A 27,001-nucleotide genomic window follows, 5' to 3' on the forward strand; every position below is an offset into this window, starting at 1 on the left:
CACTGCGGAATATGCACATCTTTATGTTGCTAGAGTGACACTTCACTTAATAAGTGGGGTTAAAACAAAAGGTATGCAGTGTATCGATGTGAAGACTTAGTGTCATGCTATACTACTGTAATCTTAAACTATATACAAAATTAAAGTTTTGTGGAACTTCAGCCACTGTCATACAAACACAAGAATTTGACATTCTAGATAAATCAGGCAAACAAAATTCTCAAGATTTGTAGTTGAGCATTTTGGAAAAAAATTCATTTTGGGATAAAACAGCGTGATCATTGAAAATGAAGATAATTCATCAAACTCTTGGTGTGCTTGCTGTTGCACATGGCACAAGTAAAGCATCTGCAAGTAGGAAACATGGCTTTTCTCAATAATACAGTTCTATCTCATTAATTCGAACTGCAAGGGGACCAGAAATTTATTCGAATAAAAGGGAGTTCAAGCTAAAGAAAGCCCCTTTAAATATAGCGCCCAATCAGTTGTGCAGTACAGCATCTAAAACTGTCACTGGGCTCACATCGGAAAAGTCTCATCTTTCCTCCACAAGTGCTAAAGAAGCCAAGGTTCTGCATAAAGTCTGAGTGCGACAATATCACGCTGCGAGCTCTGTTTGCTGTAGGTGTAAGGGAATATGTGTGAGGGTGAGATGTGAAGGCTGGTGGCTTGACACGCGCCATACTCTCGTGTGCCCAATGTTAGAGGTGACGTGATTGAGCGCACGGTAGGAGGAAGGCATAGGTGAGCACGTGGCAATGTGATCAAGCATGCCCTACGTGGGAGGGAGCAGGTGAGCTCGCGCTCTGTGGTAACGTGATCAAGTGCGACAGGAGAATGAGGGGAGGGGGTGCAGGACATAGGTGAGTGCAAGCTTGTGATGGGGGCTCCTTCCTGTTCCTTTAACCAAATGGAAAAACAGGGCACGCACTGCTCTGCTTTCTTTGGTTCAGGCTGGGCTTCTCGTGAGTCTTTCTTCATCATTTTTACAACATGTGACATTATGGCAGCTAGCAACGCATCGAACGTTTGCCTTTGGCTTGGGTTTGTCCGAAAAGCGGTGCATGGGAGTGAGAGACTTTGTTCGAAGTAACCATTGCATGGTTTTTGGAGTTGGAATTCATGGGCATTTTTTCTCTATTCAAATACATAAGACTTTGCCGGTACCAACAGAGCACTTGTATTATCTATCAATTCAAATTATCGGGATTGCACTGTACAGATGCTTTGGAGCACAAGACGGTGAACCATCATGCAACTATGTTCCGGTATTGATCAGTGTATCCAGCATAGATAGAGCAAAATGACGTCCCAGCATAATCGCCAGGCCTAAACCTGAGGCTGACAATTATTTATCACAGGAAATCACGGTACAGTAAAACCTCGTTACATCATATTCGCTTAAACAGTAGTTTCGTTATAAAAGTTGTGAAGTCAAATCCCCGACTCAGCAGTCATTGAACATAACATGTTTTGTACCTGCATAAACCGTACCAGCTTAGTGTGTATGTATCGGTTAACACATAGTGTTTGTACTTTTCATAGCGCAATCATGGTGGTGGGTCAGCCAGGCAGAAGAACAAGCCTCAGAGATCAGAACGGCCTCCAAGCGCAAATGCAGAGGGCGCTTGGAAGGGTGAAACCACATTAACAACATCATTTCGGCGCCGAGCCAGAGAGTGTTGTGGCTGGCGAGTGGGGGTCTGTGTTGTGGTGTCGTGCAAGCTCGGACAAAAACTGCGTGCTCAGCATAAAAGAAAAATTGGACATTGTTTGTGCTACCGAACGTGCCACGAATTCGGCACTGGCACGCGAGAAGGATCTACAGTCGAACCCGTTTACATCGAATTATTCTAGATAGCGAACAATTTCTGGGCACGGTATAGTTACAATGAGTATATATAGCAAAAATTACTTTTACATCGAACAAAAATAGCAGCGACTCCCAATATATTGAATGTCGAGCAGCGGAAAAGTGCCCCCAGAAGTTGGCTTTCCCTCGATGTTGCGAGGAAACCCGACGACGCGGCTCCATCCAACCGCTCTCCCTACCGTGACCGCACTGCTTCGGACGAGCCGTCGACACCCCCCTGCAAAAAATGATCCTGGCCCGCCCGCAGTGCTTGCTCAGACAGCCAATCAGATGCTCTTGTGCCCTCGTCGTGCAAAATGGCGAAAGTGCAAGTTGTCTCGGTGCTTTTCTGGTCCATTGTGTGTGTGCCTTGTGGGCCTTCTCCCGCAGTGTTGCTGTGATGAAGCGGCAGAATTTGCCTTTCGTCGTGAAGCTCGAAATCATAAATCGGGTCGAATGCCGTGAGAAGTCGGATGTGTCCCCGCAGCGTGAATGATTCCGATGAACTCTCAGGACGATCTTGAAGAATAAGGGGGAAATTAGGGCTAAAGCGGCCAAACTCTCGCCCCGGGGCCCGTGGCGCCCGACGCGTACGCACGGCCTTGTATGAGCGGTTCATCCGAAATTGCTACAGCCATGCTGGCTTCCGCGTGCTCGGTTATGACTGTAAATTCTGGTGAATGCGACGCAGCCATTACCGGTGTTGCCGAAACTTGGAGCGAGCTGTAACAATTTCCGGAAGCTGTTGACGAATCAACAGTGGACAAGTTTATGAGTGCAAATGATAGTGTCGTGACCACGGGTGAGCCCGAAAACAAAAACTACATTGGGGACATCGTACCGAGCACAAGTGAGAGTGGGCACAATGAGGAAATCAACGACTGCCCTTTGCCTACATCCTCCGAAGTGATTGGTGTGCTTGCACTAGTCCGGTGCTTCTGCGTGAATGCAGAAGGTTGCGGCCTCAGCTGCTCCCAACTCCTTAGACAATGTGGAGAAGTGCGTGCGTCGCAGGCAGCGAAATCGCCCAAGCAGAAAGAAGTGCAGGACTATTTCATGCGAAACTAAGCTAGTTTCATCAATAAAGTGATTTTATAAATGATATGTGCTTTTATGACATCCAATTATTCAGCAGGCTTATATCGAATTATGCTCTATATCAAGCTGATCGGCGTTTTTTTGCAAGTTCGATATAGCCGGGTTCGACTGTACCATTGACTAGGGTGTGTGGCACTTGCAATGCGAAGGAGAAGATGTTAGGCAGTGCTGCTTGGACTGCAAAAAGATGACAGCTACAGGGTTCAACTTTTTGAGGTTCGACTTTTCACCATCGAAACCTCTGTTATTGCTGAAGTGTCATCTAATAACAGTAATCAGGATAACACGGAAAGTGACAGCACGGGCGATTCAGGCCCAAAGATGGCAGAAGCTGCACTTTATGTCAGCCTCATGCGGGTGTTCACTGAGAAGAGGGGGCTGGCGAAAAAGCTGGCTCACAGCTTAAAGGAGTTTGAGGCTACTGTCATCACTGCTAGGCCGCCGCGGCATCAAACGAAAATAACAGACTTTTGTCGTGCGAAATGAATAAATACTGCATGTTTTTTGCCCTTTCATCGCACTCTCTCTGAGTTCCGTTTCTTACAGGCAAGTAGACGATGTCACGCTATTCCAGTTAAGCAATACTACCATTCAGTACATACTTTTTCCGAGCTCCGGCCAACTACGGTTTAACAAGGTTTCAGTGTAGGGTTATCATCAAGCCACACAGCGAAGCCTAAGTTACGAACGTATGCACAATCACCTTGTAGTCAGGGCGTATGTTGGCAAAGAATATAAATGAATCCACGGCCAAGGCAATGCGAAGTCCCATTCCTTCCCAAGCACAGGCAGTTATCTCCTTGCCGGGAACTTTCAATGTGTGAAGGTACTGCAAAATAACCAAGACAAAAAGGCACTGAATCTTATTAAAACACTTTATTGTAGATTTTTCTTTTATTTGCGACAACCACACAAACGTACAAAACCAAAACTCACTTTTGGTAAATCCCTTAGGGCGGGGGCCTCAAAATGTCACTACGCCAGGCCACCCATGGCACTTGACTAGCCCGTGGGCATGGACATTCCGACGCATTGGAGGAGTTGGTGGAATGTTGCGACTTACAGAGAACTGAGGGTCACATGAACTGTGCACCACAAGCAGTATTCGGCCCTTAGGGTGCATGTTGGAGACCCTATATTTTTGTTCAGCTTATTGGTGTTGAAATTGCCAAGCATCGTGGTTTTACTTTTTGCTGATGGCTGCTTTACCAAATTGTTGCTGTTATCGGGTAGTCGCTCTCCCACATGGGCGTGCTTTCTGTGTCCACGCCTTCATGAACATTTTCGTAAATTCAACGGTGAGAGGGCGCGTTTAACCAGGTTCAATGAGCGAAGCAAGCAGTGTTATACATTTTCGAATATGCACGAGCACTCATGATTGCGCTGCAATGAGCAGTGATGCATGTAAAATACCAGGCCAACTTGAGCCATGAGATTAGATTAGCTTCCGACGACAGTGCTCTCTGCTATCATTGTAATTTAGAGTGAAATCTCAATATAACAAACTTCAGGGGACTGTGGCAAATTGTTCGTTTATCTCAAGGATCAGAACAGTGAAAGCTCCAAAATTAACCATTCCACCCATCGAACCATAAGTTGATCAGTTGTCACTGTACGAGCTATCCATGAAAACGTCACCGTTGGCTCTCGGCCCACACTGTTGCTATAGATTCCGCCACCACGCGCAATCGAAGCACCATACACTAAGAGCAGCGTGGCAAAAACAGGTTCCAAAGCCGAGAAAAACCACCGACAAAAAGAAAGCTCCATATCGCCTTTGTTGTTTGCTTGTTTTCAACATTTCTTGCCATGGACACCACAACTATCTCGCTCGATTCAGATACCTGAACTATCCCAAGCACAAGCACAGGTAAATGATACTGCCAAGAAATGCAAAGTGCGGCCATGTGGTATCCCCGCAAGTACAGAGGTTAACACTTCTTCGCGCGATGAAAGAAGGGTTAAAGAATGAAGAAATGCATGCAGACAGTTGTCTGGGCAAAGCAGTCCTCCCCCAGCGTTTTCCTGCTCAGGCACCCTCTCAGGTTTTCTAAACCCATGCGCTATGGCACCCGCTTTCTCCACCTTGTCGTCTGCTAGCCTACTGTTCCGACTGCCGTGGAGGATACACGGAAATCTAAGAATCCCCAGATTTCTAAATATTAATTTGCAGTACCGAGGCGTTGTTAACATGACATGGAAACTGAATAACAATCATTATTTTGAAAGTTCGGTATTCTGAAGTTCACAGTAGTACTGAAATATTTTTGCATTTAAACTATAAGCAGGGGATCAGTGAAAAGTTTGTTCATGTGGCGTTTGTAGTAAGGAGGTTTCACTGTAAATGCTGAGTTCCTTTCTAGGAACAAGTTCACCGAACAAGGAGTTGTACTCTCAAACCATATTTCCGAAAATAACCATAAAGGTTCATCATTGCTATAAATTGTGTATAAAGTAACAATAGTGTGTCAGAGGGGAGCTTGTAAGAATAGAATCAGATTTTATTACTATATATAAAATTTTTATTATAAAATGAAATACAGTAGACTTCAGTTAATTCGGCTTCGGTTAATTCTATCTTGACCGAAGGTCCTGCCCAAGCGCACATGCATTTCTATGAGCCCAAACTTTTGTTATTCCAATTGTAACATCGGCCTTCCCCTGATAATTCGAACTTTACCAGTCAGCACGCAAGCACCTGACCGCTATGGTGACCCCTTTAGCGGCAGCGTCTGTCTTGGCCGAGCTTAGAGGACAGTGAATGCATTGCACACACGTCGTCTTCCACCGAAAATGCCTATTTTCAGCCTGCCCTAGAAATATTTTCAAGCAATAACCATAGCTCACAATGTCTCATTACAGTATTTGCCAAATTATAACATGCGCCTACGTTTTTCAAGAAAATTAGGCTGAAGATTGCCCTGCACGGTGCAAACGGATACGAAACCAAAACTGCCTTCGTGGCATTTGTATGCTCCACCGCATAACACAATTGTATTGCGGCAAGGCCGAATTTGAACACCGTGCGGCGAAGCTGGCTTTAGGAAACCAGCCGCCATTGTGCAACACAGACCCGTGCCCCGTTTTTTTTTTTTTTTTTGCTAAAGAATTAAGTGAACGTAGATCTTTATTTAGGAGCTTTAGATGTCATTTATACATAAGTTTTCTACTTTAGACATATATAAAGTGGGTGTGCGTTTTGATTTGGCAGTGTTAGAATCAGGCAAATACTGCCAAACGAATCAGTGGTGTCTTGTATTTTTTTTCCGCATTTTGTATAATTCAACCCGCCAGATAATTCGATCAATTTCGTCGGTCCCATCAGGGTCGAATTAACGGAAGTTGACTGTATACAGGAGGAGGTCCATGAGTCTTATACCGAATTGGAGCCTCCTCTACATGGCATACACGAAAAGAAGCTCGTCGACTAAATGCCGGCGTCATCACAAAATTTGTATCCCAGTATCCTGCAGCTTGCTCCGCCACACCTTCTCTTTTTTCCTAAGCGTTCGCGCAACATGCGCCGCTTTCCACAGGCAGCAATAGCTGCTGTGCACGTCACCCTGAGTGCATGCTGCACACTTTCCATGCTTTATGCATATATTTTTGTTCAGTGAGCTTTTGTCACTTCCATACTGCCTGAATTGTATGCTGGTGCAGTTGAGTACTCCACTCTATTCATATTTTGTGTGAAAACCTCTATAGTCTCAGAAGAGCCGAGAAATGGGCTAGTCCGTTATGTACTGTACTGCAACAGACGGGGAAAATCTGTGTTTCCTTCGTCTAGTGTGACACCTATAATGCGAGAGACGTAACGCATCTGTGTGCTTGCTTCATCCTATATCATGTCTATAATGCAATAGATGTAACACACTTGTACATTTACTTCATTTTGTGTGGCGTTTATCATGCGATACATTCAAATTGTGTTTCCTTCATCATGTGGCACGTCTAAATGTGATAGACGTAACATGTTTGTGTGTGTGCTTCGTCCTATGTAATGTCTATAATGCCATAGATGTGGCACATCTGTACGTTTCCTTCATTTTGTGTCACGTCTATTGCGCAATATGTGTGAATCGTCTGCATTTAGTTCATCCTGTGTCACGTTTATCGCGCGAAAGATGCGACACATCTGTGTGTCTCCTTCGTCTTCTGCCACATCTATTGTGCAATAGGTGCAACAGATCTGTGTTTTCTTCATCCTATGTTGTCTACCGCACGATAGAAGCAACACATTTCGTTTCAGTTTTCTGTCGCCGCCTTAAAACACTATGCAACAGGAAAACTACAAAGCACGTTTCGAGCCACTCAGGCCCCACCAGTACAATGCATGCTGGAATCTCGTGCTAAGAGTCTCGCCGAGTCAGCTCACCAAAACTTCCTGGCGAAATGCCCTGCCCGAAGAAGCTGCTGACCTAGGCCAAATTTGAGAAGCGCAAACGTAAGCTTGCTGCAGCCGCAAAAACAACAACGCACATCTTGGGCCTCCATCAGCATCTCGTGCTGAAATCATTCGTGCAACGGTTCATATTACGTAGATGTCAACTACAGTTGAGTCTGCCAAATTTTTTAGTGACTTCAGGTTGTATGTTTTCCCAATTACAGTATGTTTTCTTGTGTGTTTTCTTCCAAAACATATGAACGACTTTCTACTGCACATATCATCACATACTCGATTGAGCTTGTTGTTAACAGACTATAACCACATTAGCTTCAGTTATTTCTATGAGAGTCAGAATTTGCAAATCTATTCAGTGTAGCAATTATAAATCTTGCCACCGCTAGTAGAAACAATAAAACTGACATGGCACTATTCAACGTCAGTGCCTGCATAAACAATGAGACCAGTTTTGTTATTATGGTCAATTACAATATTTATGGTTGCTCTAAAGAGTTTTTCGTGGCCAGACGGTACTCAGTCAGGCCCTTGCTTACTAAATAAGGTTTACGTGGACACCAGTCTCAAATATGAATGTTACCTGTAATGCAAAGGCAATGCGAATGCTAGCTGTTCTGCAGGTTTACCTGGCCATAAGGGTTGAAGAACTTGACCATGTTTCTTTTCTCACTCTCAGAGCCATAACTTTTCCCCGTAACAGCCAACATACTCCCATCGTGGTTCCACTGAAGGCATGTGGCGACCATGTCTGTGTCCAAGACAAGCGGGGCTGAAACAGTGACACACAGAAATATTTGACCACGCAAAACAAGATCATCAGACACAAGCTTTGAAATGTTCAGGAGTCATCAGGTGAACAATGCCTTAAAAGAACAAGACGAGTTTGGCAAGCTCATCTTGAGTGCCCACGCTGAAAGCATTAAAGGGACACTAAAGGTTACTATTAAGTCAACGTGGACTGTTGAAATACCATCCCAGAAACCTCGAAACGCTTGTTTCGTGCCAAGGAGAGACTTATTTTAAGAGAAAATGCGTTCTGAAGCGTCCGCGTACCTCTAGCGCAGTTCAAATCGCCCGCCCTCCGATCGAGGAGAACTGACATCATGGTCTCATAGTGACGTTGCGCCATCGGTGAGTAGAACGGCGTCCGCAGACGGCGCTACGGCTTTTCTGCGCAAAACGCGAACGCGCGGCCAGAAACAGAGCCAAGACAGAGCCGACAGCAGAGCGAAAGCGGGAGTATGGTGGCTAGCGGAAGGAGAAATGAATTACGTCCCACGTTACGTCCCACGGCACACGGAGAGTTTGTTTTCGTTAAACTATAGGCTGCAGCGAGCTCGCAGCGTGGTCGGCGTGGTCTATGAGAAGCGACGAGCCTTTTCGCACTCGCAACAGGGCATAAAAATGTGCGAATCGACGCAAAACTCGGCCTAGAAACGTGCTTCGCCACAGCCAGGGCTCAATACGACCCAAGCTGGCACGACCCAGATGTCGTTTCCCGCACCGCCACCAGGCGCCGCTACTATACCTCACACTCCAGCGCAAGACGCCCATAAGCTGGTACTTCATTCTATGACGCTAACTTCGACGCTCGTCGCAATGGACCCTGACACCGACAGATTGGCTCGCGATGGTGGGCTCAACTTCAGCGATTTGAGCACCGACGAGCGCGACCTGCTTCTGAGGGCTCGCACTGCCGGCGTCGTTGCGTACTACGACGGCGGCCTCGACACCGGCTCTCCGGAGCGGGAAAGCAACGAGGGCTTCCCACGACATCACATGGACGTGGCATTCTCGCTGCTTGTTCCAAATGAAAGTTTCGCGAGCAGAACCCTCACAGCACGACGCGATAACGAAACTACTGAAACTCCAAAGCGTGCGCGGCGCAGAGTCGAGCGAAAACGAAACCTTTCGAACACCCATATTACTGAAGGGTAACGTCAAAATGTTATTTTTTCCTAGAATCGAATAGACGTAGACAAGTAGCATTTTTTCCGGCTTATAATCGAATGAAATGATATTTTTAATACGAGTAGTTGAGTATTAGTAACACAAATTATGAGGAGACCTTTCGTCATCGGGCTAGTACCGGAATGTCGCTGGGGGGTCTCAAATCGTGTCATGCATTTACCTCAATTTCTCGGTTACTAAAGCTCTGTTCGCGATTATATTGACGCCTTAGACGTTCTAGAACATTGCTCTACCACTTTAACTTGAGTTTCTGGTAACCTTTAGTGTCCCTTTAAGCACATGGCAGAGCGATGCAGAAAAAATAAGTAATTAGAATACGGCAGCTTATCCTGCACTTAGAAGTGCCACTTTTACTCACATAATTAACAAACTCGGTTAACAAATGCACCCCCAACTTTTGCGATCAAAAAGTGAGTTTTCTCCTTTTTCTCGCATAACGATCGCACCTTGAACTTGCTGCCATAAAGCAGGAGACACCTGGTACGATTCAGCATTCAATACCTTGTCCAATTTGCCGGAACGGCAGCCAAGTCCGAGGCGTTTTGCCGTGCTGTGGCGCTGGATCGAACTGCGTGTCTTTTTAGAGGTGGCCGTGGAAATAAGATTGCTCAAAATTTTGCCCTGTTCATTTTGCCCTGTTCAAAAAAGTCTGTTCATTATGCCAGTAAATAAGGTAGGTGTAAGCATACGAGTAAAAAGCTTTCCTGCTGCATACCATGAATGCACATGTCTTCTTATAATGAAATAGGTTATATAACAAACCAATGTATATAACAATCATAATTCCCTTTGAAACCACCATTAAAATCCATGCATATAAAATCTCATTTATAAAAAAGCACAAATTAACTTCCTGTAAAGTGATATAGCAAACGTTTTTCTTTTTGTTCGTGATCAAGATTCACTGATTATTGTGCACCGATTAGTCCAAGATGTGGCAGGGTGCGACAATGCTAGTGACCATACTTCATTTCACCCTCAGCAGGCAATGTGGAAGCTACGCAAGCAGTGCGGTCATACAAGTCTCAGCCTCTCTCCTCGCAGTGCAGTTGTTATTAATCTGCAATACTTTCTACAACATAACTACTTTGTATATTTCAACAACAATTTGTGGACATAATGTTATGCCAGATCATGTGCGATTTTTCGCACCTTTGTGCTTGCAGTATGCAATCTACCTATGTTTTGGTGGCAGGTGCAGGCAACGTAATGTGGCCACTAGTCATGCCAATGAATCGCTGCCCTCGTTCAGTGGCGAGTAGGTTTAGAATCTGTGATGGCTTCCATGTAATAACGATGTTGTATTTTGCTGCATTAAAGGGAGAGGCAGTGTTCCGCCGAGTTACATGGTGCATACCTACGTGTTTCTTTAATTTGTCAAACACTATTTTTTGGATGCGAATGCAAGCGATGAGAGAAGTCCCTCGGGCTTTTGTAGTGCTACCTGCGACGTGTGAAACAAAGTAAAGTTTAATGCAGATGTTCGAAATTCCCACAAGCTGTTGGCTTCCTGGCAATGCCCCAAACTGACCACACTGCCAAGCAGGCAGCCATGCCCGGACTGTACCACTGCAGTCTCATTACCGCGCTCTACCAATGCTGCCAACTCCAACTCTCCCCTGCGCTCTGTGGACACAAGACGCTGCTATTTGGTTGAGGGAGTTGAGGATCTTGCGCTATTATGATGGGATAAAAAACGAACAAAAGAGTGCATGGCTCGCAGTATGTGGAGGAAGCAAGCGGCAATATCTGAAGGCACCATCTAACAGTGGCCACGATAAAATGCTGTACATGCACAGTCATGTCCTAGGACCATATCTCATAACTACCTATTCTGTTTACAATTTCTTCCCCCTTCGTCACTGGCTCGAATGAGGCCAGACCACCATTATCACCAGGATCAGCCATTCAGTGCAACGAACAATAAGAATGTAAAATTAAATTAATTGTTACAAAATATGACCTCTGCTCTCGTGTTCTCGCTAACCGCTCAACCTACCCATGAACACGCTGAACTACTGTATGCTGTTGTATTCTTTCCCTTTGCGGTAAATCCAGTTGGATGTCCAGCACCTGCCCTGTACACTCGTGCTCCTTCTTTCATCGAATTAGTGCTGTTAATATGTTCCATGGTACCCATTCTCTTTCGTTCTGATCTCGTTTTTTTGTAGATGCGCATGTGCAATTGTATTCCCCTTAGAACACAGGCAGGCTATCTATGCTACACTGTTACATCACCTAGTGTCTAGGATGGTTGAGTATTGAAGGCCTAAGAGGGAAAAAAGAAATTCTTGCGTTACATAGGAAGCATTGTTCCAAACATGGCCCAAGGTTGTTTTACTAGTTGTTACTTAGAAAAAAAAATAAATCTCATCTTGTATTTCTACAAAAACTAATTTGAAGTCCTCCACTAGCGGTCCCTAATAGCCCACAATGCATCGTTAAACGATTTACGTCCCATAGATAAATTAATATAATTTGCACCACTGCTCCACCATTTCTTGACTCCTCGCTTTCCATCCTGTACCCACATTTTACCCCACTGAAATAGCCATGATTTAAAAGTGCAGCAAAATTAAATGAATGGTGACGGTGTGCTTGGCCCCAAAATAGTGCTAGAAGACACTCTGCGACTTCCGTGGGTACCTGGGCCTCTGAGTCCCAGCAAGTAAAGAGAAGCCCCGGTCATAGGATTAACACTCACAGTCATCACTTTCGTTGCTCATCAGTTGAACTTTCCCGTTATTGTAGCCTATGGCCAGGACAGGACAGCCTGGCTCAGGCATACACCCGCTGTACCAGTGCACCCCGATCAGCTTTGTCCCACCAGAACCGTGCAAAAGTGGCAGCGGAATCTTAGACTGCACATGGGAATAAAAGAAGAGGAACTCTGTTAATTTCAACCCTCTGTCAAGGGTTTCAATGTCAAGCAATACAACAATACATGCAGAACATACGTGGCAATGAGGGACTACATGCACTTTGATAAGCTCCATGTGACAAAGATGTGTGTGTGTGTTTGTTGGGAGGTGGGGGGGGGGGTGTACCCAGACACTCGACATGCACCGTGGGATTGCCCATACACTAGAGGCAAATTACATAAGATCAAAAAACACAAAAAACCAACTACAATTTCTCAGAGAGGCTGGCCAATTTATCAGCGAATGTAATTGCTGAAATCACAGAGCTTGTGACAAAGTTTGCTGTCGCAAAGACAGCTGATGACATAAAAGAACCCAACTGCAAAAGACTAATACACTGGGACGTACTACAGCACAGACTGCTTATAGCCTAAGTCACCGGAACCGTGAATATCCACACTATAAGCAGTACCACTGCAGGTGTGCAAAACATTAAACCAAGCAGACGCGCACATCCGAGAACCGAAGCATGTGATTGGGAGTTTTGCATCCATTTAAATTTACGAATATTGAAAGGTTAATGTCAAAGTGCCCGCATTCTTTGCATGAAGCAAGCAAAGTAATAATATTTCTTTAATGACAGTGATCAATATTTCAGACGCAGCACAGACTCTCGTCTGATTTCTCGGACTGATCAGCATATGCATGGTGTCGAAAACATGAAAACCACAAACCACGTTGGCACAATTTAAGTGATGCCAGTGCCCTTACTTTCGTTATCAAGGTGGTTTCTTCACTTTCGATGTGCTGTACAGCCACTGCAAACCGTTTTATTGACTCGGCACCAAACAACACCTTTGGTTGCCGACGAGGCACATTGGTTAGGCCTAGCCGCCGGGGGTGTGGGGCAGCATGCCATTGTGGGAAGCTCGCCCTTGGTATGTTTATACCCATAGACAATTACATAGAGATTACACATGGGATCACGTACACAGTCTGAAGTGACAGAAGCGCATGCGAAGCAGAAATCATGGCGATCAGGTCATGAATGCACATGCCTACCAAGTCTGTGCGCGCACATGCTGGTAGGAATGGTGGAAGCTCACAAGTGCACATAATGCCTGATAGCTCCAAACTAAATTTGCAATGCACTGCTTAAACTGACAGCAGTCAAGGTCGCGCACTCGATATCTGCACGTCACGACAATGCGCATCGCGACGGGTGCACAGAAACTGAAGCCGCGTTCAGTGCAGAGTGCACCGCTGAAAACAGCCAAGCAAAAGGCTTCTCCATAGCCTAGGCAATCACTGCGCACCCGCATCTTGCTGCTACCACTTTCTTTTTTTTCATTTGTTTGCTCGCTCCTCGTCTCATGCTCCTCCTCCTCCACATCACCCTCATTGCTCTTCCCTGCTATCGGCCGGTGCCCCTCGTTGAGAAGCATGCTCGCTACCACACTTGGCAGCAGGATTTTCCCACGGAGGCCGCATCATAACTGATATATTGTCTTGCGCAGCTGTGCCGTAAGAGGTATGCCATGTATGTAGTTCTATGGGAGGGTAAACAGGAGTCAGAAAAGGCCACATTGTAGATAGTTCTGCACTATAAGTGGTTACGTTATAAGTGGTCTAAGCAAAGTTTAGAAGATTGTGATAGAAAGAGACAAATGTGAGCGGATGGAGTCAGGGTCTCAAGGAACATAGAAAACAACAGCATAATGGAGCAATGTGAACAGAATCACACCCTGATAGTGTGAATCACACCACCAATGGCAGAAATCATACTTTCCAACCTGATTATGACAACATCAGCGGGAAATGACAATCGCTTCGTTGTATCCACTTCTTCGACTGTAAAATCTGGGCATATGAGAAAATGCAGGTGGGCCCCATGAGAAAGCCTTTCTTTCTTTTTCTTTTCAAGGGTTTTTCATCAAGGGTTTCGGCCCACTTTTCAGAGTAATGGCCTTAGCATGGTTAACTGCAATCTTTGTTTTCAGTTTGGACACATCTTTCAGATGTCAATCACTGCACGGACTGGGCAGACAAGCACCTCCATAATTGTTATTGGCATCCAAGGCGCTATTCCAAGCTCTTTTCTCCCCCACGACCTTGGCAGCCATGTCACCAATGAGGGGCCACAAAATAATTTGTATCAATTGCGTTATACTCGTCTGGGCACCAACGCAGACTCCTAGCTGTGCAAGTAAAGTCATGGCACACTTTCTGTACACTCCATGCTTTTCTCAAGATAATCCACAAATAAGAAATATCCATATACTGGTTTAAATATCTGTACAGGAGTTCAGCAGACTAATAGTGTATGGCACAGTTTGTGTTTACATAACAGATCGTGTGACAAAACTTATCAATCGGTGTTGCTCCCATCTTTTGTTTTCTGACATGGTACACTGGCGCAAAGGGCCTGCACATTTTTGAATGATGCAGAAACTCAAAAACCTTTTATGAACTGTGATTCCGGTGACGTCAATATTGGTAATGAGGTGACTTCATAAAATAAAGATTCAAAATTTTCTTACTATGGCACTAACTATCTTAAATAAAATCACTAATAAGCATGCGTTAACTTTTGTTTGAATTTTGATATTAAAAACTTTGTAAAATGTTCTGCAATGTATCGCCAATGAATAACATTTGAATTAAAGCCTGCTAATGTGCTACTTAGACAAATTAAATTTGCAATAAGTTAATCCCCAGTGGCAGCTTGGTAATAGCACATATCTCATGGCTGCACTTGATAATAAGCACAAGATAAAATTAAAAGAGCAATTTTTTTTTCTTTCTGGTCGAGATCATGGCTTTGGTGTGCTCTGGATAACTGAAAGCATAGCTTCCAAACAACAGCCTAACTTGCTTGTGTAAAGCAAGAGTGGTAAAATAGAAAAGCAGTGTATTTAGATAACTTGAAGCTACAGTCAAACCCACTTATAACAATATTCAAGTGCCACGAAAATTCCATTGTTATAACCAATAATTGTTACAACCGGGCTGCATGAAAAAATCAAAATAGGGGGATGGCTGAGCTGATGTGAGAAAACTGTAATGGCGGGGTGGCCAGTTCGCTTCCCCTGCACCTTCCGCCATCTGGCTGCTGATTGTGTTCACTCGTTTAACAGCTTCCTGGGCGCTCCGATAGAGTGTAACAAGCCACAGCTGTCGGCGTTACAGACTGGCACTGCTATAACAACTGCAAAGAGGGATCACGGGTGGCAAGCAATATGCAAGCACTGCCAGGCATTGCTTTCGTGGCCCCAAAAGGGGCTTTTTAAAAATTGTGAGAAGGCTGCCACGGCAGCCTGTCAGCTTGAGAAATCCAGAACAAATGCTGAGGCGCGATCGCCACAAGCATCTCGCCACATACTTCTTACTGGCTTGCACAAGAAAACCCTCTGTTCTTCAGCCTTGCATACTTGCCGACATCCTTCTCCAAGGCATCCAGGTGCTCTACATAGTGCAGCTGAAGGTTCCTCGCAAAGACAAAGCCCCAGAGGGACTGAACCATCTGCCAGGCCTTTTGTGAGGTCAACATTGAGGCAGCCTGTTCTACCGCCTCACCGTTACCGTCACTATCTGATGCAAACACGTTCGCGACGACCACCTCATTGGTAAGAAGCACTTTGTTTTCAAATCTAAAGCAGGGCGCTTTCTTTTCGCCGGCAATGTTGTGCATTTACGATAATAAGTGGGCAGTTTAGTCATCTGTTTCAGCAGCGAGTCAAACAAGGTTGAGAAACAGTATGGCCAGGAACGATTTTGACGCAACCAACAGAAAGGAACAGGAGTGATTAAGCTGTTTGCAGAACTGCACTAAATTAGGAGCCAGCAAGCAACATGCGAGCAATCTAAGAGCAGTGCAGTTAGTGCGTTCATTGCGTGTTTCGGAGGGTGGCGCGGCGTAGAGCGATGGGCGCAGCCCATTTGGGTTCGAAGGGGTGGAAGGGCGACGGGAGAGAGGCGTGCGGAGAAGGCTGGAAAACGAGCGTACAGCGGCTGTTGGGGCAGCAAGCCATCATACAACAACTCGAATTTCTTGTTCTGTTTTTTCTCTTCAAGGATTTCGCATTTCACTACCTTTCGGCACAGACACCCAGCAGCAAGACTACATTGTTATAACTGATAATGCGGCATTGGGGCATTGTAGTAAGAGGGTTATCTCACCATGGAAAACATACAAAAGTTGACAGTGCAGCAGCTTCTCATTGTTATAACCGATATATTGTTAAAACCTGGCATCACTATAAGTAGGTTCGACTGTATTACATATATATTGTAATGAGGTACACAAAAAAAAGTCCTCCTTTCCACCATGACAAATATTACAATAACATTATTATCAGTCTTATCTAGGCAGCTCTGTTTAGCACTCCCTCTGATTTTCTCGCTTGATAAATTGCAGTAACAACAAAACACAGGTTGGGAAGTCTAGTCTAGCCCCCACATTCAGAAATGCATCTCAACTTGAGGCACACACTTTACTTGATATAAATGGTGCCTCATGTGAACATGCCCAAGACGCTCATAGCATTTCCTTTGGTGCGTTCGTGACAGGCGTCATTTAAATCAAGTGAAGCATGGGCTTCAAGTTAAGATGCATTTCTGAATACGGGAGTTAAGGCACAAGGCACTACTGCCTTCTAGACACCGTAATACCTGTGCCACCGCTCTTTGAGTGCAAATACATTATTAGCATTTGTGTAACATAGCAAACTTAAAAAACATTCCCATTACACTATTTGATTCTAAAACCCTACCAGTAAGAGGAGCTGAAGAAATACTGAAATCTTGCTTTAACACAACACCAATTTGTAATTGCTATGTAAATTGCTATGACATTAGAGGGCAATGTGCAACTACCATATCTGCACTACACCTGCGTACTTCACTATTTCTGAGCAACATCACACATGCCAAACACGTTCACCTGATTTTATCAGGAAACAAGTGACAACAAAGCCCAACAGTGGTTACTAGTAATCTCCATGCAATTTTGAACAAAAATAATGCAAGTACTTTCACTTTCTAGCAAGATGTAACACCTGAATTACGTCAACTAATGGCAACAAAGCACATCATAGTGACACATTTTTTTTTTTTTTTCAGACTCACTTTGCATCACCTTTGAATGAACATTTTAAGTGAACTGGCAATAGCTGTAGCCTGTACAACACTGCACAAAATGAGTAGCGTGGACTGCAGTGTTTTCAATGCTTCAAACCCCCTTGATACACTCCCACAATTGTGATCCATCTCTGGTTACTTGGGTGCTAGAGCCTTGACATGACCTGTGCTTCACGAACAGATATAGCTGTGTATGAAATATACTTGCCACAGGATTGCCGCCTTGTTCGTAAACATGAACTTCGCCATTCTGCATTCCAAACAACAAGAACTTTCCATCGGTAAGGCACAAGGCACTACTGCCTTCTAGACACCGTAATACCTGTGCCACCGCTCTTTGAGTGCAAATACATTATTAGCATTTGTGTAACATAGCAAACTTAAAAAACATTCCCATTACACTATTTGATTCTAAAACCCTACCAGTAAGAGGAGCTGAAGAAATACTGAAATCTTGCTTTAACACAACACCAATTTGTAATTGCTATGTAAATTGCTATGACATTAGAGGGCAATGTGCAACTACCATATCTGCACTACACCTGCGTACTTCACTATTTCTGAGCAACATCACACATGCCAAACACGTTCACCTGATTTTATCAGGAAACAAGTGACAACAAAGCCCAACAGTGGTTACTAGTAATCTCCATGCAATTTTGAACAAAAATAATGCAAGTACTTTCACTTTCTAGCAAGATGTAACACCTGAATTACGTCAACTAATGGCAACAAAGCACATCATAGTGACACATTTTTTTTTTTTTTTCAGACTCACTTTGCATCACCTTTGAATGAACATTTTAAGTGAACTGGCAATAGCTGTAGCCTGTACAACACTGCACAAAATGAGTAGCGTGGACTGCAGTGTTTTCAATGCTTCAAACCCCCTTGATACACTCCCACAATTGTGATCCATCTCTGGTTACTTGGGTGCTAGAGCCTTGACATGACCTGTGCTTCACGAACAGATATAGCTGTGTATGAAATATACTTGCCACAGGATTGCCGCCTTGTTCGTAAACATGAACTTCGCCATTCTGCATTCCAAACAACAAGAACTTTCCATCGGGAGACCACTAGAGGAAAGAAAAATGGTGCATAACAGTGTTTTTTACATCAACAAGAACAACAATATTTAAATGCCTGCAACAGTATTAACTATTGTCTAGAAGAGAGGCAACTACATGATGAGGCTTTTTTTTAGACAAAGTTAACAAACGCACCCTTCATATTAACTGTATACCCTGGTCGTGCCTGCAGCTTTCTATCATATCTATGCAAAGCGGAGCATTGATGACAGATGCTTTACAGTTACTGAACTTTGGCAGAGCTTCAATCAATCAAATAAATTTTATTTTCCAGTATACATGCTGGATGGTCATTTTGGGCTAAGAGTCACATAGGTAGCTTGACGTGTCCCAAAAGAAATTACAAGGCAAAAGCAATCAGTGAGTGCACAATTCACAACAATACAATATAACAATAACTAGAAGCAAATGAATGCTGGAATACATGAAAATGTGAAATGCAGATAAAAAACGAATGAGAAAAATAAGACATTTTAGCACTGTTCTCCTTCAGAGAGAATGTGACGACGTAAAAACAAATTTATAATAGTTGAAACACTAGTCAAGGCAGAGAATCATAAAACATTAATCATAAAATCATAAAACATTAACGATAAGTAAAGTTCTTGTTGGTTTTGTTGCTGTTTACTAAAGAATGAAGTTGCTACCAAAAGAGACCAAACACATAGAGACAAAAGATGAAACACTGCCAGTGTAGCTGTTTTTGTCTCTCTGTAATTTTTTTTTTTCAGCAGTAGTAACATGTCCTTTAGGTTACTGAACGCCAGGTTTCCATTTTCCAGTAAATTCAAGAGCCAGTGAAGCCATGTAAATGAGTACAACAGAAGCTTTACTGCCACAATTAAGCACGAAGGAGGCTTCTGATAAGACATGCTTAACTTTACTACCCTCATACCTATCTCAGCATATAAAATAAATGAACTCCCAATGGAAAATAATGTACACAGCTTACATGTCGTACATTATATGCTTATGTGCGAGGTCCAGGGGTGCCTCTCTTAACCTGCTGCAGGGCTGAGATGATGTAATGACTCTGTTGCAATACTTTTCATTTTTGTGATTGTTCAGTGATCAGAGAAGTGCTAGGCCCATGTTATCCCCAGAATGGGGCGTTTGTGAGAAGTAGATAAGAAAAATGTCATGTGGGACAGCATCATGCTGACAAGTAAATGCAAGTTCGCTGTTCTTTTATTTCTGATTACCTGTTCTTGAACGGCTCCATTTAAGACAGAGGGAAACATTGCAGGTAGATGGTGTGGCGCTAACATGTACTTGTGCAGGTGCTGATGAACCGTGGAAAGTAGGGTAGAACGTTTATGGGAGCTTAGCCTCCCTTAATGAAGGGCACCTCTGTAGGTGCCATTTCTAACAATGCCTTGATTTGGGTGAGTTGGTTCATCTTGACAGTTTTCATAAAAGAACGCTAAAGATGAAGACAAAGAGGAAGGAACACATATGACAGGACTGACGTATGTATTCGTAAGAAGAAGTGATGTTTCTTTCCAGATATTTAGGCACTTGAACTGACTGACCATGCAATTGTGTGTATGATCCGATTAATTTCTTTGTGTGTATGATGATGAGTGCATGATGTACCTGATGCGCAGAGCATAAATACATGAACATTTGTAATAAATGTTAGTTGGAAGTAGCGCCAGTCCTACCGTATGTGTTCCTTCATCTCCGTCTTCGTCCTTAGCAGTTCTTTAGGAAAACTACCATTTCTACATTTATTTTACCTTAAAGGGGCCCTGAACCACCCATCGAGCTAGGCGAAAAAACACATTACGTGGATGGCATATGCTGTTGTGAAAATCTCAGCCAAATTGACACCCTTGCACAGCGCATAGGGCCTACAAGCAAGCACGAAGTCACCTTTTCCTCAAACATGCTCTCTTCAACAAAAGCCTTCTCCTTTCTTTTTTGGGGCTGCTGGCGGCTGTCATATTTCTTCGTATAGCAGATTCCCATACACAGCTATTGGCCAATAGCTGACATCAATAAAGTAGCATGAGCCAACTATCAACTGCTCACATCTGCTGCGTCCGCCCACGTAGGAATGAAACCTTGGCCACACTGTTTATCGGTGCCGTAGCCATCTGCTCTCGCTGATTTAGATTAGTCTGGAACACTCAACTAGCCTGGAACTACACGACGCTTAAGCCCAGAACACACGCTAGTGGTTCTTTGTAGAACCACTGGCACGGTGGCTTGGGGTGCGCACTCACTCCTGGCCGCTCCTGGCTAGACATGCTTTGTATTGAGCGCTACAATTCATGCTTACTATTCGTGCAGAACCAAGCTGGTCCACACCTCATAGCACGGCCAGAGTGGAGCACACAAGTGCGCACTGCACCCTTGCTCTGCATTTACAGCTGCACATAGCTCCGTAGTGTAAACAGCGCACCTGCCACGGAGTGCCATGACGAGCACGCTTTATCATAATGCCTTAGGCAGGGTATCACCATTCTACTGAAACCGGTTCCCCTCCACTCCTTCGGAAAGGAGGATGTCGGCGGTGAATAGGAAAGGTAAATACCGCACTAAAGTATTTGCACTCTACTGTTTTTTCTTGAAAAATTATTTCAACAATATATTCCTGGGAATTATACCCATTCGAAGGCGTTTTTGAGACTTCAGAGAAATGTGGTTCAGGGCCCCTTAAAGTGCCTGTGACCAACCTTATCTTTATGAACAGAGAGGTTTAGCTTGTCCAGTATTCCGGTAAAATGCAGGCGGACGGGGCATTCGGGCGGAGGTGTAAACGTGAGTGCTCTGCATGGTGCAGCTACCTGGTGGCACAGTGCTCAAACAGACAGAAACAGCTAATATTGCATTAACCGAGCGTGTTCTTCTTCGCTGCTGGTGTACAGTTTCGGCACTGGCGTAATCGTGTTGCTGCCAAAAATTTACACCCGCAACAAAGCCACGTCTGCCTGCGTTTTACCGGAATACCGGACAAGCTAAACCTCTCTAATAAGTAGGGTGGATGCCTGATGCCAAAGGATTATAAAAGTTGAAAGTTTCAGTCAAGTTTCAGTCGGTCTTGAGAAAGGCTGGATTCTTGCCAAAACACTGACATAAGTTTTCCAAGAAAAGCATAAGCTGTGTGTGCATGCATGCATGTGTGTACATACAAAGCCAATAAATTTGCAAGCAATAGTTTATACAGTATGTATTCCAAAACTATTTTGAACTCACTTCCACTAAATGCAGATGCAAATTCTTCAGTTCCTTGCCCCATATACGGTTCCCATCCACTGAGCCAACAATCACAGCACCTAGGTGATGGGGGAGAAAAAGAAAATGTAGGCTGGTTAAAAATGGAAGGTGTAGATCACCTTGAGTTGCCATACGTATGGAGGGATGGAAACTGAGAGTATGCCGAATCAAAGTGGAGTATAATTTTATAATATTTGAAGCCATGCATAGCTTTGTATCTGTGGTGCACTGGTCACGGCATTTACGTCTGACTAAGCCGACCCACACGAAAGTTTCAGCTACAGCACATTTTTTTCTCTACTGATAACAGATGTCAGAAATGACATTGGTTTCATCATACTAGTATGTGTTTCAGGAATTTTGCCAGAAAACCAGTCAAGTGAGCTTCTGTGCTAAAGCACAAGTACACTCTACTCACAAAAATGTAAGATGGCCTTGAATCTTAAACTAACATACCCAGAAATTAGGTTGTCTTTAGAAATTTTTTAGAAGCTTCCCTTAAGCGGAGCCGACAGGGAAAAACATCCACAAAAGTAAAATGAAGAACCTCTTCATATATGACAAACGTCACAAATCAATAGTAGCAGCATTGTGTAACACATCAAATGCTCATGTGATCAATAAGAAGTGATCAGAACGACACATGAATGCTCATCATCTACAATGACATCAGTCAATTTCTCATCAATTCCTTTCTTGTGCTCATTTCCATGATGCATTGAGAATGCAGCACAGCAATAAATGGCATGAGGTTAGTTTAGAATAAATGGCCGTCCGCATGATTGCTGTCCAGCTTTGTAGCTTAGAGGGCCTCTCACCAGATCTGGCCATTTTGAGCTGACAAGTGCAGAGCATACAATACACAATAACGATCGTGTCTGCAAAGTATTACATCGCTAGGGGCAGCGGAAAGATCTAAAATTTCAAAACGAACGCTGTTTTCTCTTCTCCTCGCAGCTGCCGTGCTCCAAGCCAGAGGATGACGTACACGTGCTAGTGCACCTACGTACAAGTGTCTCGGCTATGACGTCGCTCATAGTGACACGTGACTTCGAGAATTATACAAAGCAACATCTGTTATCTGTGCATTATGTTGCTTGAATAGACGAATTAAAGCTTAGAGAAATAATAAAACTCACAAACCGAATGTTGCGTATTTTGGTGTTACTTTGCACCGCAGCAAGAGAGATGTACTTCTATTTCGTCTGCTTGTTCCCACGTCGTGCAGTCGGACGTGCAGACACCAAAACTAAGCCATTTTCTACTGTGTTCCAGCGCGTGATCACGCTCTCTGATCCGCTTGTGTCTGCCTCAGTGTTCGTGTAGCACTGACTTATACCGCTAGTCAGGTGTCCTTGTGCACAGTGCGCAAAATCGTGCACTGCATGAAACAAGACAATCACAACAGCTCACACGCGACATCGTCAGTGGAAGTGCGCCGCAAAAATGCGAGGAGAAAATAAAATGAAGGCAGGGCCTGTGACGTGTGCGTCACGCGATCCTCGAGGTCCAGTATGAGAGAATGCAGGGAAGAAATTTTGCTTGCAGAGGCTAGAGAGGGTAAGTGGGGAGAGTGTCTCGCTTGGCAGTGGAACTCACCTCCTGAAATCATGGGTTCACAGCACTGAAATATTTCTATCTCAGCTATTAATGAGCCAATTTGAAAAATTTTTGTGGCAGAACACTCCCTAGAGAACACATAACAACTTCCAGCATATAATCAAAGTTTGCTATGTGACCTGGCCCATTAACTTCAAATACCATGTCAAAGGTGACAACAAATGGTAGCAACTATGCTTTCAATTCTTCATACGTGAATCACAGCACTGCATCCTGAAACCTAGGCTGACTTTATACTTGAACATTTTGTACGAAAAGAAATTTGGAGGGTGCTTAAGCTTCGCCTTTAAGAGTGGAATGTGATAGCATTCAAAGATTCCCGACTGTTTCTTATGCTTCCCAGCAACTACAGCTTATGTAATCATAACGTTTACTGGGAAACGCTGCTGGTGAAGGCTATACACAAAGTCTAGCTTTCTGGTAGAAACATGGCCTCTTGTGTGGGCCAATCCAGGAGGCGTTTTTACAATTGCTAGTAGGTACAGCGGGCGTGGCACTTTTCACGGCGCTCGACGTTTCCGCGCAGGCCCGAGTAAGAGCAGAGTAAGAGAGAGAAAAACTGGGGGCCTTTGCTCCTTGAATATGTGAGTCTGCCTAGGTCCAACGGAGGAGGTTTCTTAGTGCGTGTTGTATGCGTTTGTCCCCTAGGCATGTCGGCATTGCGGCGTGCGGTCCAGTTTGTTTACGCTTCACCACTGGCTGCATGCGCGGTGAGGCAGTGGGCACGGACACCCCATTTGGTGATCACTGTGTCTGAAGGGGCAAGGTTCTGACTGGTATAAGTCGCAGGTCGCTTTTTTAGTCACGACGATAGATTGCATTTTTTACAAGCACTGCTCCAGGAGGGCACATGTAACCGGCAAACGGAGGCCTCAGGAGAGCACCTGAGGTTATATTAAAGCAGGCGACGCAGGATCTCCGGGGCACCCAAGCGGTAGTGGGGGCATCAAAGATGGAAGCAGGGCGGCTCGTGGGTTGGGGCCATGGAGGCTAAAGTGTGCCAGGGGGTGCTCACATAAAGAATTGGCTGTACGCTATCGCGGACAGCCGATCTTATACTCCCCTGGCATGCACAGGCCTCTGCAAGCCCCAACCCATGGACCAGTCTGGGTTCTAGCTTTGATGTCCCCGTTGCCGGTTTGGTGTCCTGGAGGCGCTCCCACTAATGCGAAATAATGACATGTTTTAATTAATAAAAAACAATTGAATAATGCCAACTTGCGATGCTAAGTTCAGCACTACCACGCCCCACGACTACTGCCGGCACGCCTAGGGACAAGCGCATACAACACTCGCTAAGAAACGCCTCCATAGTGCTTAGGCAGAGTCGTATATTCAAGGAGCAAAATTCCCCACATTTACTCCCTCGCACCCGCTCTCACTCGCGCATGCACACAAACATCTGTCATCTTTGCAAGTGGCATGCCCCGCTGTACCTACTAGCAATTGGAAATACGCATCCCGAAGGTAATGCACAGTTGCGCCAAAAAATTACATCATTTGCAGGTTACTGTTATTGTTTTGCACTTTTAATATTTCCGTCTGAAAAGACTTAACATAAAAGGCATGTGCTGTCCGTGTTTTGTTTCACACATTTTTTTTGTGCGCTGTCATTCTCAAAATTCCAAGGAATAACTTGTCAAGAATGTAAGACAAGGTATGAGCAACTTTAGTGATATAATAGTATGGAAATATGTAATCCGCATAAGCAACATGTCATATAGCAAGGCGTGGCATATACATATACCTAAATATATTGAGGAATCTTTTGCTCATGGGGATGCCAGCGCCGGACATCAACACTGACACCGAATTTTCTGCCACATAGGGCCCTTAACGCTATTACATTAAAAATGGTTTCTTTAGTTAAATAAATGTGGTATACTATCTGCAAAAAAAAAGTAGCAGCTCATCTCTGACAGCATGAGCAATAAACCACATTTTTGCAGACAATGTGTGCTGTCTGCATGCAAGATATGAGTTGCACACAAAATGCATAAAAAATCTTTTAGCAGAAAGTTTAGTAGAGTGAACAGCATTACCGTCATCATAGACAATGCAGATCTTCTGACCATCAGCATTCCATGCCATGCCCCGAACAAGTGACTTGTTTCTGTTGTTGATCATTTCTTCATACCATGATCCTGGGAGCCAGAAAAAATTTCAAATAAATGTGATGGCCATGCATTTCTGAAGTAAAATATTCATAATATAACAAATTCAGACCTTTATAGAGCATCCATACTATGATGAGCCCATTCTGATCACTAGACGTTAGCTTCTGAAACTGTGAGTTCCAAGCCACAACCTGCACCACTCCTGAAATATAACGCATAGCCATTACTCATCCATTATTACATGATCTTAAGGAACATCAAAGGCAGACATTCACTTCAGTTTGATTGATTGATTAAGTGTCGAGAAATTTCCAAGCATTGCTTTTTCTGCACAGTTCAGTGGTTTATTTGGCCATGAAGAAATAATTGCAACTGAAAGCTGCCTTTTCTTCGTGGTGTTTAAACTATCTGCGAATGCAGGAACATGTGCATTGTCTATGTTAACATGGCAGATGTGAGGGTGAAGCCCTCACGAAGTACCATGTCTCCCTCCGGCCACCCACAACATTTCTGACTGTGGGCATGGCGACTGGTTCTTGAACCATGCTGACAGCCTCAGAGGCCACCCTTCACTTGCATAAAAGGATGCACAATGAGGGAGCTAAAGTCGTTGATGAGAGGAGCAGCTGAAAAGCCATGCCAACAAAGTGGCAATAAAACAAAAGAACACAGCTATCAACTGCACTGCAGGTTTTAAGAAATGGTGACCATCGGTCCTTGTGATGAATGTTGTTGACGCAACCGACAATGAAACAGCTCATACCTTCGTGGTTAGAGCTGAGTGGAAGGCACGGAGCAAGAAACATTTAGGAGTGGAAACTCCACTGTTTGCGGCGACCAGAAAAAGTCACATGCCCACGGAGCCGTTATCGTGCTGGCGGCCTAGAAAGAAATCACCGCCGTTGAGAGCGCGCTGGAGCCGCTTGCCCGGGCGCTGTATTTTTTTTTTTTTTTTCGCTGCGGCTTCTACGACGCGCCGCATGGCGCCGCCACTGTATATGGCCCCGTCGGCGCATACAACAATTGTGACCTTATCTGGTCGCCCGCGCTCGCTCGCATTGACGGGAGTTTCACCTCCTAAATGTCTTACTCCGTGGTGGAAGGTGAGAACACTCCCAAGAGCTGACACCACTCATGTTGTACATGGGAATGATCAGCAGAAAAAGAGGAATGAAATTTACAGGCCGCACTTGGTGCTACCAGTGCGAGTTCCTCTGCCAGAAAATATTTACTTTACCTTATTTATCTATATTAACCTTAAAGGTCCCAAGGTGTTACATCCAATAAAATATCAATGAAATTTGATAAAAGTGGCCAAGTGTCAGTCTTCTATATGTTTGTGTTTTCAATTGCAATGTTTTTGATCATTCTTGTCAATCGTTGACTAGCACTCCTGACATAGTTGCCAGAGGTACACACCAGGGGGAGTTAGCTGCACATTTCTGAAACGGTGATGTCACTTGCTTACTTATGAAAGATCTGTTGGCAACAATTACACATCTGTTAATTTCAATGTACTAATTTATTGGTTTAGCTTGACATAATCTTTTCCTAAAATGAATCCTTAGAAAGCACGCCAGACTTGTGAAGAGACAATGAATACTTCATGTAGACTACAAATTTGCTGC

The 27,001-nt window shown here is 44.2% G+C and overlaps 1 protein-coding gene across 2 annotated transcripts in view; it reads right to left on the bottom strand.

The window, feature by feature from the left end:
* The window catches only part of Oseg4 (intraflagellar transport protein Oseg4), an 87,572-nt gene that overhangs the window by 58,535 nt on the left and 2,036 nt on the right, over nucleotides 1-27,001 (bottom strand). The window contains exons 4-10 of one of the 2 annotated variants that reach the window (XM_075690209.1): nucleotides 25,483-25,575; nucleotides 25,299-25,400; nucleotides 21,616-21,695; nucleotides 18,322-18,402; nucleotides 12,028-12,184; nucleotides 7,979-8,121; nucleotides 3,654-3,779 (exon numbers count right to left, since the gene is read on the bottom strand). In XM_075690209.1, the coding sequence (XP_075546324.1) occupies nucleotides 3,654-3,779; nucleotides 7,979-8,121; nucleotides 12,028-12,184; nucleotides 18,322-18,402; nucleotides 21,616-21,695; nucleotides 25,299-25,400; nucleotides 25,483-25,575 (782 nt within the window). Of the gene's footprint in view, nucleotides 1-3,653; nucleotides 3,780-7,978; nucleotides 8,122-12,027; nucleotides 12,185-17,531; nucleotides 17,600-18,321; nucleotides 18,403-21,615; nucleotides 21,696-25,298; nucleotides 25,401-25,482; nucleotides 25,576-27,001 lie in introns of those variants that run through there. The other variant, XM_075690208.1, reaches the window with a different exon arrangement.

This window comes from Dermacentor variabilis, chromosome 4, assembly GCF_050947875.1.
Source record: "Dermacentor variabilis isolate Ectoservices chromosome 4, ASM5094787v1, whole genome shotgun sequence".
NCBI lineage: Eukaryota > Metazoa > Arthropoda > Arachnida > Ixodida > Ixodidae > Dermacentor > Dermacentor variabilis.